Source organism: Arvicanthis niloticus, chromosome 21, assembly GCF_011762505.2.
Source record: "Arvicanthis niloticus isolate mArvNil1 chromosome 21, mArvNil1.pat.X, whole genome shotgun sequence".
Lineage (NCBI taxonomy): Eukaryota > Metazoa > Chordata > Mammalia > Rodentia > Muridae > Arvicanthis > Arvicanthis niloticus.
This window is the reverse complement of record NC_047678.1, coordinates 2,050,307-2,063,863: the sequence shown is the minus strand read 5'-3', so window position 1 is coordinate 2,063,863 and position 13,557 is coordinate 2,050,307. Positions and strand designations below refer to the sequence as shown.

The 13,557-nt window shown below is 41.3% G+C and overlaps 1 protein-coding gene across 1 annotated transcript in view; it reads right to left on the bottom strand.

Moving 5' to 3' along the window:
* Positions 1 to 13,557, bottom strand: part of Myo6 (myosin VI) — a 122,800-nt gene that overhangs the window by 67,647 nt on the left and 41,596 nt on the right. Inside the window, 2 exon segments of the mRNA XM_076918064.1 lie at positions 5,579 to 5,648; positions 8,938 to 9,079. Of these exon segments, the coding sequence (XP_076774179.1) occupies positions 5,579 to 5,648; positions 8,938 to 9,054 (187 nt within the window). The 5' untranslated portion in view covers positions 9,055 to 9,079.

Sequence of the window (13,557 nt, the reverse complement as noted above, 5' to 3'; positions counted from 1 at the left end):
TCTTCAGTGCGTGCATCTCTAGTATACATGTCAACGCTGCCCACAAGAGCCTCTTGCTAGGCTATCTTGGCAAAGAAATTCCCTGTTTCTGCACACAGACAATGTAGTCAGTTCTCTTTTCAAGTGCCCTGTCGCTTTCTGATGCCATGGAAAGCAGAATAAGAGTAAGAAGTAAGTTAAGTTGGGGCTCTTGACAGTTGAGCTGAATCTTTTCTTTGAACTGAGGGAAGATTTGGAAAGACTGGGCAGCAGAGGGCATCTGGTTTATGTATCTAGTCTCTCCCCTTCATTCTATAGTCCTAATCTTCTTCCACCCTCACTTTGTTTCTTTATTCACAGCACACCGCTGAGCCTCTGTCCACATCTCTCTTCCCTCTGAAACACCTGCTTATACACTAGCAGCTGCCTCCTCTGAGAGAAAATTGCTGATAGCACAGCGCACATGCAGAGAGCCGGCCGTGTGACCCTGCACTGACATGTGGATGGCTGCTAACTCTACTCCTTCACCCCAGCCCTTACTCCCCACCTGCCTCCTCAAGGACATCTGTTCACCCAACCAAATAAACCCCTAATGGCAAAAACCCATCAAGGGGAGAAGGTCCTTCCAGTCACCTGCTAGGGCATTCCACTATTATGGGAAAAAACTCTGAGTGGGAAATGTTAAGTCTCAACCACTTCCCTGGTGGTTTAATTCAGGAACATTCACAAGGGTCCCAAAAAAAACTTCCTGCCCCCACCTAGTTTCATCTCACCCTCTTCAAGCAAGCAGCCCTAGGGTTACTTAGCCCGGCTATTTTCATGCACTACTTCATATGGACTGCTTAAATTTTCTGTCTAAACCGGGCGGTGGTGGCGCACACCTTTAATCCCAGCACTTGGGAGGCAGAGGCAGGCAGATTTCTGAGTTCGAGGCCAGCCTGGTCTACAGAGTGAGTTCCAGGACAGCCCGGGCTATACAGAGAAACCCTGTCTCGAAAAACAAAAAAAACAAAAAAAAAAACAAAAAAAAATTCTGTCTAAACATTTATAGATTTAACTATAGTCAAATTAACAGTATTTTTAAGGGACTCATTGTTCAGTTCTGGCTACTCTGAAACTCACTATAGACCAGGATAACCTTGAACTCAGAGAGATATGCTTGCCTCTGCTTCCTGAGTGCTGGGATTAAACGTGAGCACCATCACACCTGGCAGAACATTGTGATATATTTTTGGTTTGTGTACACATGCATGCATGATGGGGGACGCATGCCATGACGCTATGTGGGTCAGAGGACAACTCTGTGCAGTTGGTTCTCGATGCTCCCCTTTATACGGATCGGGGAATGGGATTCAGGATGCCAAACCTGCACTGCGAGCACCTTTAGCAGCTGAACCATGTTACTGGCCCTCAAGCCTTAAGTTCATTTTTTGTCGATTTTATTCTCCTTTTTGTAAGTGTTATGGATTGAACCAGAACCTCACAAATGCTATTCAAAAGACTTTTAAAAGTAAAACATCATAGAGGTGTCGGTCCAATTTATTCCCTTGGACACACTTTGGTGATATAAACATATACTATAACCAAAGTATCCGGTGAAAAACACCTGTGATTTCATTAAATTTATATACTGATTAGAGATTATCTGAGTATTTTGGGTCCTGATTATTGACTACTCTTTTATTGACAGCTCTATCTAGTTGAGTGTCAGAGAGAGAAAAGAGAACCCACAAACTATTTCAAAATCATGAGAGCCAATCAACTTGATAGGCATACATTACTGTAAAAGTCAGTCTGACCCGGGGGCAAGAAGGAAGGGGCAACTTCTAGGACTAATTTGAATTCTACACTCTGTACTTATTCTCAACATCTGGCAAGTAAATATAATTTTCACAAAGAATGTTATATGCAATAGAAATAATAACATCTTAAATTCAGCATGAAATTGTGCTATTTTTTCCCATTTAATTACTGAATTTACCCCTGAATTAATTTTCTATTCTGTTTAATGCTCAAGAATCAAAATATATAAAACTCTTACACGTAGTATATAAAACCTAAAGTAATAAATTTTGGGTTAAAAGATAGCAAAAACCTCTGGGTATAGGCTTGTTTGTTGTATGAGTGGTAGTTTTGAGACCGAGTCCTGCTACACAGCTTATGAACTGGAGGTCTACAAGTTCTGCTTCAGCCTCCTAAGTGCTGGCACTGCAAGCATGCACCACCGTGACCTACCCTATCCCTCTGCTTTCACTGAACCTCTACCACATGGTTCATAACACACCGCAGACATCGGGCATTTAGTCCCTACATTGCCACTGTGGTACAGAATAAAGGGAGGATAGGAGACATAAGGAAGACTGCATTTGGAAAGCTTGAAGGGATAACAGCAAGTCTCAGACCAAAACTAACTTCAGCTAAAAAACTACATTCTAAACTCAACATCCAAAACTGCTTAAATGAAGGGGCTTCAGAGAGGGGAATTCAGGTCGGACAGGCTACTGCATGCTGAGGACGGCTAGCCTCTGCATGGCACTATTGCCACCACGTGCAATCATCGGTGAGAGCCTGACAAGAGCAATGAACCTCACTGGGGCCAGGGAAGGTTGACAGTGACAAAGCATGTCATGTCAAGGCAAAGAAAGCAGGAGTGTTCGAAACCTTAATTCAAAAAGACAAATGAGAAATTCGGACCTACTGTGCTTAGCTACATATGAATGTATCTCTAAGCAAAATATGTTAATAGATTTGGAGGATAAGCTGTTACATCGTATACCCTAGCAGATTTCTGTTATATATTATGGGGAGTAACAAGACATGGTACATGTGGTGATCAGTCCTGTTTTCCACTGTGTGGGTCCTGGATTTCAAACTTAGGGGTCTTCAGGCCTGTGGCAAATGCTAGTACCCACTAAGTCATCTCACTGGCCCCCTTGAAATCGTTAACAGAGAGACACCTTTCTATTGTTTTCAACAGGCTATTGTGTTTTCTGTCTATTTTACCTTGATTATTATTCAAAACCACATTGTTTCGTCAAACTCTCTATTAATTTGGGAAAGAAGAAAATACTTCTCAATCCTTGCACCTAACAATAACAGCCGCCATTTACTGAGTCAGGTATTTCACCAAACATCTTGAATGCATCACCTCTAAGCGACAGACATAATTACTCCCGCTTCGCAGATGAGCTTCCCAAAAGAGATGCAGTGTAGCCTGCAGAAACATTAGCTTCCAAACTGAAGTTAGAATCAGAACCTGGACTGCCTTGCCCTCGGCCCACAGTGCCCCCAGCACCACCACTATTTCACAACACCTGCTTTTTATACGGGGCATCTTTCTAGCTTAATTGTAAGAATAAATTTACAGCTCTCTCTTATCTTCTTTTCTATGGAATATTTAAGGTCAGATAACTTCTAAGGAAATCCATGGTAGGTAGAATGATCCTCAAATAACACACCGACCCCACTACAGTTTGGGTCTAGAATGTTCTCCAAAGACACTACTGTTAAGGTCTGGTACCTCACTTGGAACTGTTAGTAGAAGAGGAGACCTTTAAGAGGTGGCCCCTAGAGGAAGGCCTTAGGCAAGCCACTGGGGTATGCCTTAAAGGGACGGTGCAGGGCACGGGCTTTTCTTAGCTATCTTTGTATCCTGACTTCAGTGAAGTCTACATCTTCCTCTACCATATGTCTCTGCCAGGATACACTGCATCTCACCAAAGGTGCATCTCACCATGGTCATTTGCTCAAACACAGTGTGAGCAAATGACCATGGACTGAAATCTCCCAATCTACAAACCAAAACAAACTTTTTAAAGCTAATTTAAAGTAAATTAATGGATTTAAATTAATTAAATCCATTAATACAGTGATGGAAAGCCCAAAACAACTGAAATGTGATTACTTTTGGATATTGATTGGTGCAGCCACTCTGGCAATCAGTCTAGTGGTTCCTCAGAAAATTGGACATAGCATGACCTGAAGACCCAGCGATACCTCTTCTGGACATATACCCAGAAGATGCTCCAATATATAACAAGGACATATGCTCCACTATGTTCATAGCAGCCTTATTTATAATAGCCAGAAGCTGGAAAGAACCCAGATGTCCTTCAACAGAAGAATGAATATCGAAAATGTAGTACATTTACACAATGAAATATTACTCAGCTATTAAAAACAATGTATTCGAGAAATTCTTAGGCAAATGAATGGAACTAGAAAATATCATCCTGAGTGAGGTAACCCAGTCACAAAAGAACCACATGGTATTCACTCACTGATAATTGGATATTAGACCAAAAGCTCTCAATACCCAAGATACAACTCACAGACCACAAGAAACTCATGAAGAAGGAAGACCAAAGTGTTGGTGTTTGGTCCTTCTTAGAAGGAGTAACAAAATACTCGTGGGAGCAAATATGGAGACAAAGCGTGGGTCAGAAACTGAAGGAGGTGCCATCTGCAGACCATTCCACCTGGGTATCCATCCCATGTGCAGCCATCAAAGGTAGACGCTGATATGGATGTCAAGAAATACATGCTGACAGGAGCCTAATATGGCTGTCTCCTTAGAGGTCTGCCAGAGTCTGACATACCCAGAGGCAGATGCTCACATCTAACCATTGATCTGACCAAGGTTCCCAGTGGAGAAGTTAGAGAGAAGACTGAAGGAGCTGAAAGGGTTTGTGGGCCCCATGGGGAGAGCAACAATACTAACCAACCAGAGTTCCCAGGGTCTAAATCAACAGCTTGGGAGCACATAGGGAGGGGCCCATGGCTCCAGCTGTATAGGTAGGGAAGGATGGAATTGTTGGGTATAGGTGGGAAAGAAAGTCCTTGGTCCAGTGAAGGCTGGATGCCCCAGTGTGGAGAAAATTGTGGGTGGGAGGTGGGAGTGGTTGGGGGAGGGGCATATCCTCATAGAAGCAGGAGGAAGGGGGATAGGATAGAGGACTCCTGGGTTGGGGGAAAATGGGGTAAGGGGATAACATCTGAAATGTAAATAAAATATCCAATAAAAAATAAATAAACCTGACCATTTTTGTCTGACTTGGAAAAAAAAAGAAAATGTAAAAATAAATATACCCTGTTGAATGAATCAAGTATTTTTCAGTGAATATTGTAAGGTGTTGACAAGTCAAATTAATACTATGTTTTAACATAACACTCTGAAACAAACTTTTCAATTATAAATTATCCTGCGGTGTTGTTTTGTTTTGTCTACTGTTGGTTTGCATTATCCAAAGAGTGGTATTAAGTGACTCTTTCTGTCAACTTCCAAATTAGTATGAACTACATCCCACTGTGAGGTTTGAAATGACTTTCAACACTACTAAAAGGAGACTTTTAGTTGAAGCTTCAGGGTAAATCATCACCCTACTCACACACATATAAAATAACAGTAGGAGACCCTCAGCTCAGGGATGCACACATGGGAAGCAGTAACAAACTCAGGCCCTCCAAGGTCCTGGGAGCTCGTTCCAAGCCTGTGTGTTCTGACCTAGTCTTCTGTATTAGTAACATAATCACTAACTTGCTTTCTGGAAGAGCAGAGAGTTTTGTGGAATGGAGAGGTAACTTTGAACTTAATACTTACAGTTATCTTCCACGTCTTTTTTGCTGTCCTCTTCTGCAGGGAATACTTGGTTTATGAGAGCCAAAAATGTCTAACAAACAAACAAGCAAACAAACAAAGGTTTGAGCACCTGACTTTTAAACAGTGAAAAAGATAAGGAGTTCAGCTGGCTACATACATAGTAATGACCACAATAATACAGTTTCTATTAAAGTATAACACAGATTCTACTCTGTGTCAACAAAGAACTCATACAGAAGACAATAACTCTCAGCAAAAACTGTGTCCGCTACTACTGTAGACATGAATCAATAACAGCAATTAACAAATAAAGCAACCCAAGTTCTCACAGTCTCAGCAGGCCAAAATAACAAACACATTTATCCTAGCAAAATAACAAACACACTAATCCTAAATTTCTACTTAGGGGCATGCTAGTTACCAAAAATTAAAAGCGTTTTAGATTTCCATATAAACAATTTTATTGTTTTAAAAACAAAAACATTCACAATCAGTTACATATAAATAAATGTATTGTTATTATTTGAGAAACATATTTTACGTCAATTCCTACACAAAAGTATGTCAAAAATATAAAAATATCTGGTCCATGTAATTACAAGAACCCACAAATAGCAGGGTGTGGCGGTACATGCCTGTAATCCTAGCACTTGGGGAGCTGCAAACAGGAAGATCAGGAATTCAATCTCATGTTTGACTACATAATGAGTTGAGGCCTGGCAAAGCTACATAAGACCCTGTTTCAAAATAATAATAATAACTCATAAAGACAGTTGCATTCATTTGTCACTTAAAATGCTATGGGAGACACTGCAGAATTAAGATAGCATCTTGTAATAGAGAACAAATGATCTCAAATTACATCTAAAGAGAATTAAATTTTAATCCATGCTATCTTTACAGTTATTTATAAATTTATACCTCTAAATAATTACAATTAGCTCTTCTGGTTGACATTTCCAACTGTATCAAATGAAACTCTGAAGGAAAAATGGTTTGGTTCCTTTACAATAACACGTGCAGGGTTTCACTCCATGGTAGACTTTATGCTCAGTATGTGCAAGGCCCTGGTCTGATCCTCCAGTAAAAGAAAAAACAATATTTGTAACTCTATGTGTACAGGAAAACTGTATGCAATATGGTTATCATAGTTTATGAAGCAAAATCCAGGCTTCAAAGACCATTCCAATTCAAAGTCATCACCAGTTTCGTGTTCTGGGGATGGAGTTCAGTGTTGAAGCCCTGATGGAAAATTTTTAGGCCCTGGATGCAGTGTCTGGTACTACAAAACAAAACAAAACAAAAACAAAAACAAAAACAAAAACAAAACAAAAAACAGCAAAGGCACATCCAACTTAGAAGACTGTTGAACTCAACACTCTGAAAGTTAATTCTTTGCAACCTAATGCATATGTTCTCACTGTTATAGATGTTTGGTTTAGAGGAGAGACCATATTTTCAAAAGTGAACTTGGATCAACATGAACCAGAAAGTGAACATTATATAAAGGAAGATATCAATTCATCACAGCAATGATTCCATAGGAAAAATCCATTCTAAAATAGCTGCTAACACCATAGAACTATGTAAACATTGTCACAGAGGGAGGGCTTGGTCCTAGCCTTCCAGCAGCTACAGCCAATGAGGAAAATTCCAGATGAGGAATGAATGCTCCAGAGGAGGGGAAACTAAGTCTCTTAAATACCCAAAAATTAATTCAACTACACTTCTATGTTCTACATATGTGCCTGATCAACAGTCATATGACATAGATCAGAACGCATTAACATATGTACAGTATTAAATAAAAACACAGCCCCTCAAATTAAGTTTAGTTTATTCTTGAGCTGAATTATTCTGTCACCTACAGATGTGACGGACCAGAAGAGAACAGACTCAGAAGGTATAGCCCTTGATTCACTCCTGCCTTTTAGCTTACTGTGCTTATAAAACATGTTAAGCAAAAGGTAAAGCTTTCAAAATTTATTATGTGTGAACTCTTAAAAACTCGCTTGTTAGACATGTAGTGCGCTGAAAGCACAAACAGGCACCACTAACAAGGGAGGGCAAGAACACTTTGTCGTTTCCTTTCCTGAAGGCATCTTTAATTGGCATCCACTAACATTGGCCCAGTATATATTATGCACTCTGGTTCCTGGGTTGTTTACAGTAACAGAATAGTGTTCTCTCTGAAAAATTCTCATGAGAGATCCATCTTGTTTTTCTAAGGTTCCCAGAAGGATGGCAGTCATATGGCATTAGTTAACCACGTATCGGTAGAATGTAAATTATTCATGGAGATTTGCAGAGTCTGAAATAAACAGAAATTTCATCCGTACACTTACTCAGAAGAAGAAACATCTAATAGGATTATTTGTTAAGCCTAAAACAGTGAGGCTGTGGCACTAAGAAGACCCAACCTTGTGAAAACTGGAAGAAAGATACATGTCCACAATGGAGGCCCTTATTATATGCAAGTCACAGCTCCTGGTCACTTTCCCCCAACTTCCACTTAGGAATCTTGACTAGTCTATGTCTAAGATTTTTTTAAAATGAAGTAAATAATATATGTGTAAAATTAAAGCATATTTTATATTATTATCATAAAAAATATGTGGGAGGTTTAAGACTCAAATATCTAGGGCTGGAGAGATGGCTCAGCTGTTAAGAGCACTGATTTCTCTTCCAGAGGACTCAGGTTCAAATCCTAGTACCCGCATGGCAGCTCACAACCGTCTATAACTCCAAGATCTGGCACCTTCACACAGACATGCAGTCAAAACACTAACACACATAGAATAAAATTTAAAAAATAAACCACAAAGCACAAAAACAACAAAAAGATATTTATCTCAATCCCACAGTATATAAATTTAAGTAAATAAATAAGATTAAGTAAACAAAAAAGAAAGAAACAAAGAAAGAAAAAGAAAAACAGGAAAAGGAGAGTTGAAGCTCCCTGGAAAAACTTGGCGTCAGAGCAGCAATCATGTTTACTTTGTAACACACTGACTTCATCACTCCAACCCTGTGATTCTAATAGTGTAGCAAATGAGATAAAACTGCTGCCACTGACTGTATTTTATCACCCAACTTAGAATGCTAGGTTTCTGATTATCACAGGCTCCTGTTTCCTCATAGTGCACAGGTCCCATTTAATCAAGGAAGTCAGTTCAAAACTTCATTTACATTTCCAGACATTTGTCTCCTCCACTATGGCAGGAATATTTTTTCATTTTTACCTTTCTTGGGGGAAATATATGTATTTGTGTGTGTGTGTGTGTGTGTGTGTGTGTGTGTGTGTGTGTGTGTGTGTGTTTGAAGGAGATACCATTTTGAAATCTCTCTGAGAAACTCACCTTGCCTTTTTGGTTCAAAGGTTCGATTGTTAAGCTGTCAGGGCCAATATCCACAATATTGCCCATCTGAAATCCATCTGTGGGGTGGGGTGCCCAAACGGGCTTTCCATCTTCCATTTTGAAGGAGGTTATCCACTATATCCTGTTCAAAAGAACAAATAATGTAACATGAATAATGGTGGAAGTGGTTTCTTAAGTCATAAAAACACCTTCTTCAGGTGACCTCTGCCTTCTCCCTCCCTCTGCACTATCTTTTGCCCCTCTATCCAGCTTAGATAAGGAAGGCAGAAGCTGCTCCACCCTCGGGTAAGTCCTGTGAGCTCCGTGCTGCAGCCTTGAGTGTACAAGAGTACAGTGTGGGAATGGAAACACTCACAGCTTACTCTTGTCCTCCTAAGGTAATTTAAAATACTACCTCAAGCAATCTGAGTTGCTCAGTAGTCTTGTTGGAATAGATATTTGTGGAGTACAGATCGCAGTGTGTAAAAAGAACTCATTCTGGACCTGAAGCGATGAGGGCTTGGAGGCTTCCTGTGAGTTCCCCAAGCCTGAAACAGCAGGCATATACTCACCAGACGTATTCCCACGCACTGCTCGGCAATCGGCATATGCCTTTTTTTTTTTTTTTTTGCTGCTGACTTGAAACTCACAGTGAAGTGAACAAATCTAAGTATGCAAGTTAATGAGCTGGGACAGATGAATGCACTGTATGAGAAGCGCAGTCCTCGGTTCACAGAGCATCTCAAACCCCCTGTGGTTCCCACGCCTCCCTTTGCCCAGGCATCATCTCCACTGTCCTCAGTTGTTTTTCTGTTCTTGAACTTTATATAAATGAGATCATACAGTCTGCGTTCTTTGGTGTCTGGCTTCCTTCCTTTAAAAAGCATTTTATATTCAGCACAATCAACCGTACTGCTGTGTGTGTGGGGGTCTACTACTGAGCCACCGGCTGTTTACCTGCCATCTTGCATTTGAATGGCTTCCAGGTAGTGCCCGCTGGGGATGTCCTATTTTCAACTGTTCCTAAGAGGCTTCCTTCACTCTTGACACCCCATTAGGACTCTTAGATGTAGCCCCTAAGAGTCACACAGAGACACATTAGTCCAGTTGAAAGCTGCTAAGGTGTTGGAGTCTTGCAGGGTGCATGGTGGTTAATATTTCCTATGCAGGGCTACAGGGTGAGCCACCTTCCCTACATAGGAAGGGCTATTATATCTGCATCCAATTCTAAGTTAACAAAGGAGACGAAGACTCTCTGTAGAATGGGAATCTGTGACAGGGCCTTTGTGGCTTCTGCTGACTATACATGTCTGCTTTCCCTGGATGATGGAAGCTCCTGTGGCTTCATATGCCATTTACATGTGTGTGAGAGATACTCAACAGTCATGATACTTGATCTCTCATGGTCCCAGATCCCCATGGAATTCTCAGGTATTTACCAGCCTAGTGGAACCTAACAAAACTAACCCATACATTATTGTTATCATTATTCTGGTCTGCATCCTGCCTTGTCCTTCCACAAATTAGTAAGGGTAACAACACACAATCCAAATCACACCTGAAGTCATCCTCAATTCTTCAGGCCCCTTCCAAATTCCTATCACCCCTTAATTATACCAACCCTCCATCTCACAGGCATCTCAGATCCACTCTTCTGCATCTCCTCTGCTCCTTCAGTCAAAACTAACAATACTTTGACCAAGGCTCCTACAGTGCACATTTATATCTGCACCTACTGTTGGCAATCCTCAGGTCAGGACTAATCTCACTGAAGCACACATCTCATTGTGCCACTGTAATTCCATCAGGGCACAGACCACTGACTGCTTGCTCCTAAGACCGGGCATGATATACATAACTTGACAGTCACTGGTGCATGAGTGAACTGCTCACACCATTCAGGAGAGTAAAAGGAGATGGGAGACTAGAAAGAGTTGAATTCTCTTAAAACTGAGGCCTGAAACTCTGACTGCTCTAAGCAGGTTGTCTCCCTGATCTTGTCTTTACCCTTATCTCTGTGGTGGGATAGTATTGATTACCTTACAGAATTGCTGAAGGGATCAAGTGACATAAAACCGAGATCGCCATTCTAATAGACGATAGTCACACCTCCCGTCCTTTCCCACGTCCTCTCATTAAAACCAGTAATAATTTGAAGGCAATGTTCTACACACAAAGACAAACGGCACAATGGACACTAGTGATCATTTAGGATTAATTATTCTTTTAAAACAATTCAGAAAACAACAAAGTCACAAAGCAAAGGCAACCCGCCCCCCGAAATCCAAAACTGGAATGGCAAACGAAACTATTCAAATCACATTCTCAATTTAAACCGTGCTGCGACTTTGCAGTGAAGACGCAATTCTAAGTTCAAGGCACTTATTTTACCTCGCTTCACCTAAATCTGCAGTGAACTGATTCCCAGAAAAGTCTTTCAGGGCTGGCGAGACGGCTCAGTAAGTAAAAGTGTTTGCTACCAAACCTGACAGTCAGAGTTCATTCCACTCCCAGACCTCACACGGTGGAAGAAGGTGAGACCTGAGTTTCTGAAAATTATCCTCTGACCTACACACGCATGTGCGCGCACACACACACACACACACACACACACACACACACACTCTTCCTTCCAACCCTCACTGTTACTTAAGCATGTTTACACGTGCAGAGTACCTTACGGCATTGTAAACCGGGCACAGTAGCTCATAACAAGAATCCCAGCACCCAGAGGCTGAGGCAGGACAATCACCACAATCTCAAATCCAGCCTGGGCTACATACTGAGACCTTTTTCAATAAAATAAAAAATAAACAAACAAAAGTCTCTATAAAGTGACCCATTAAAGGGCAGCCTCAGTTCCCAGTGCTACCACACTAGATCCCTTAAGCTCCACAGAAGGCCGCTGCAGAGATACTGAGTGGAAAGGAAGTCAGCGAGCTTTGCAGAGATGCGTTATGGAAGTTTGGTCATCAACATCCCCAAAGTCACTGCTGGCAGACACCATCATCAACTGAAACCTACCTCATTGTTCCTGCTCATTTGACAACTGATGGCTTATTTATGTAGACCATGCTGGGATCAAGTCCAGGGCCACACACTAGGTGAATATCCTAACCCTGAGCTCTGCTCCAGTCCGAGCTGCATTCGGTGACTAAGTACTCCCAAAGCCAGTAGGAGCAATGACAGAAGCACTGAGTAATCTGCAGGAGGCGCTCCTGACCTTCCCTAGGGGCGGCCTTCAACTGGTGTTTGTTGAAAGGTAAAAAAAACGGCATTGGCCAGGAGGCAAACTTACTGGAGGTTAGGAGTGATCAACATGAACACTTCCATATTCTTTTTCCTCTGGACCAGTGAGGATGCCAACAGTGTCCATGTGCTGTGTGCAGAGTGGGCAGGTTCATTCTACAAAATGTGAGCCATGGCACCAGCCCCTTCAAAGGGTCCCTAAGGGCCGAGTTGTGAGGTCCAATAGTACCTTGTGCTTTCTCAGCTAGACACGACACATTATTAAGCAGCAGCTCCAAGTATTTTGAGGTTGGGTTCAAAGAACCGAGTAACTAAAAGTAAAAAAGAAGCATTAAGCAGAACAAGTAGAAATTCCTAGGCATGCTTACACTATCATGTTTTTCTGGTTCTTTAGACACCTACTATGTGTCACAGAGAACTGGGCACTTATAAAATTGAATGGAATGGAATGGAATGGTGGCCTCGGGGACTCGCTGTCTGACAGGAATATAACCAGTGGGAAAGAGGGATGGAGGCGGTGTGCAAATGTTCACCCGTGCCCAGTTTTCTCACAGTGTCTGGGCACCAGGAAGCTAATAGCCCTGGGGTACACTGATACAAGTGAGCAAAGCTGCCAATAGAAAGCTGTATGCCAAAGGTGTGTGCCAGGGGCTGCCAGATAAAGGAGTAATCTCTTCAAATGGCAAATTTGATACATCTGTCTTCCCTTCATATTCTGCCTTAAGGCCTGAGCGGTTGGCCATGGCTGGAGCCTGTTGCATGCACCTAACACTATCTGCCACCAGGCATTTCTGTCCCACGAGAGATTATTTGTACACCAAAACTTCTTAGTACTTTCCAGCAAGATTCACTTTACTATTAAGCTACCTCTGAAAATGTCTGCCTAAAAAAATACTTCAGGTCATTTTTCTTCACTTAGTTATGAAAAATATGGGTATTGTTTTATTATTATTATATAGTATCATGGAGTAATTAAACATTAACATTGACATTTACCGTGAACACACTGGTTTTCTAAAAAATATATATATATATGCTAATTATAGATAGAAAATACTACTAAGTTCAAATAAGGTCAAAGAAATAGGAAAACGGCTCAAAATTAACAAGCTCAGAAGATGACATTTAGTTGAGTAAAAAATTTGAATTTATATTCATTTATTCATATTTGTTGAATACCTAGTATGTGTGAGACATTGTTGTAGGTTTAGATTATAATGGGGAAATATGGCGGTCACCTGTTTTTCAGTGTGAGACACAAAAACAGAGACCTACAACACCCTTCTTGAAGGTCTGCCTGACAGCAGTATGTGCTGGCCCTGGTGGCTGGCCACTGAGAGCCTGTAGTGTATGACTCAATGTCTCAAGTTA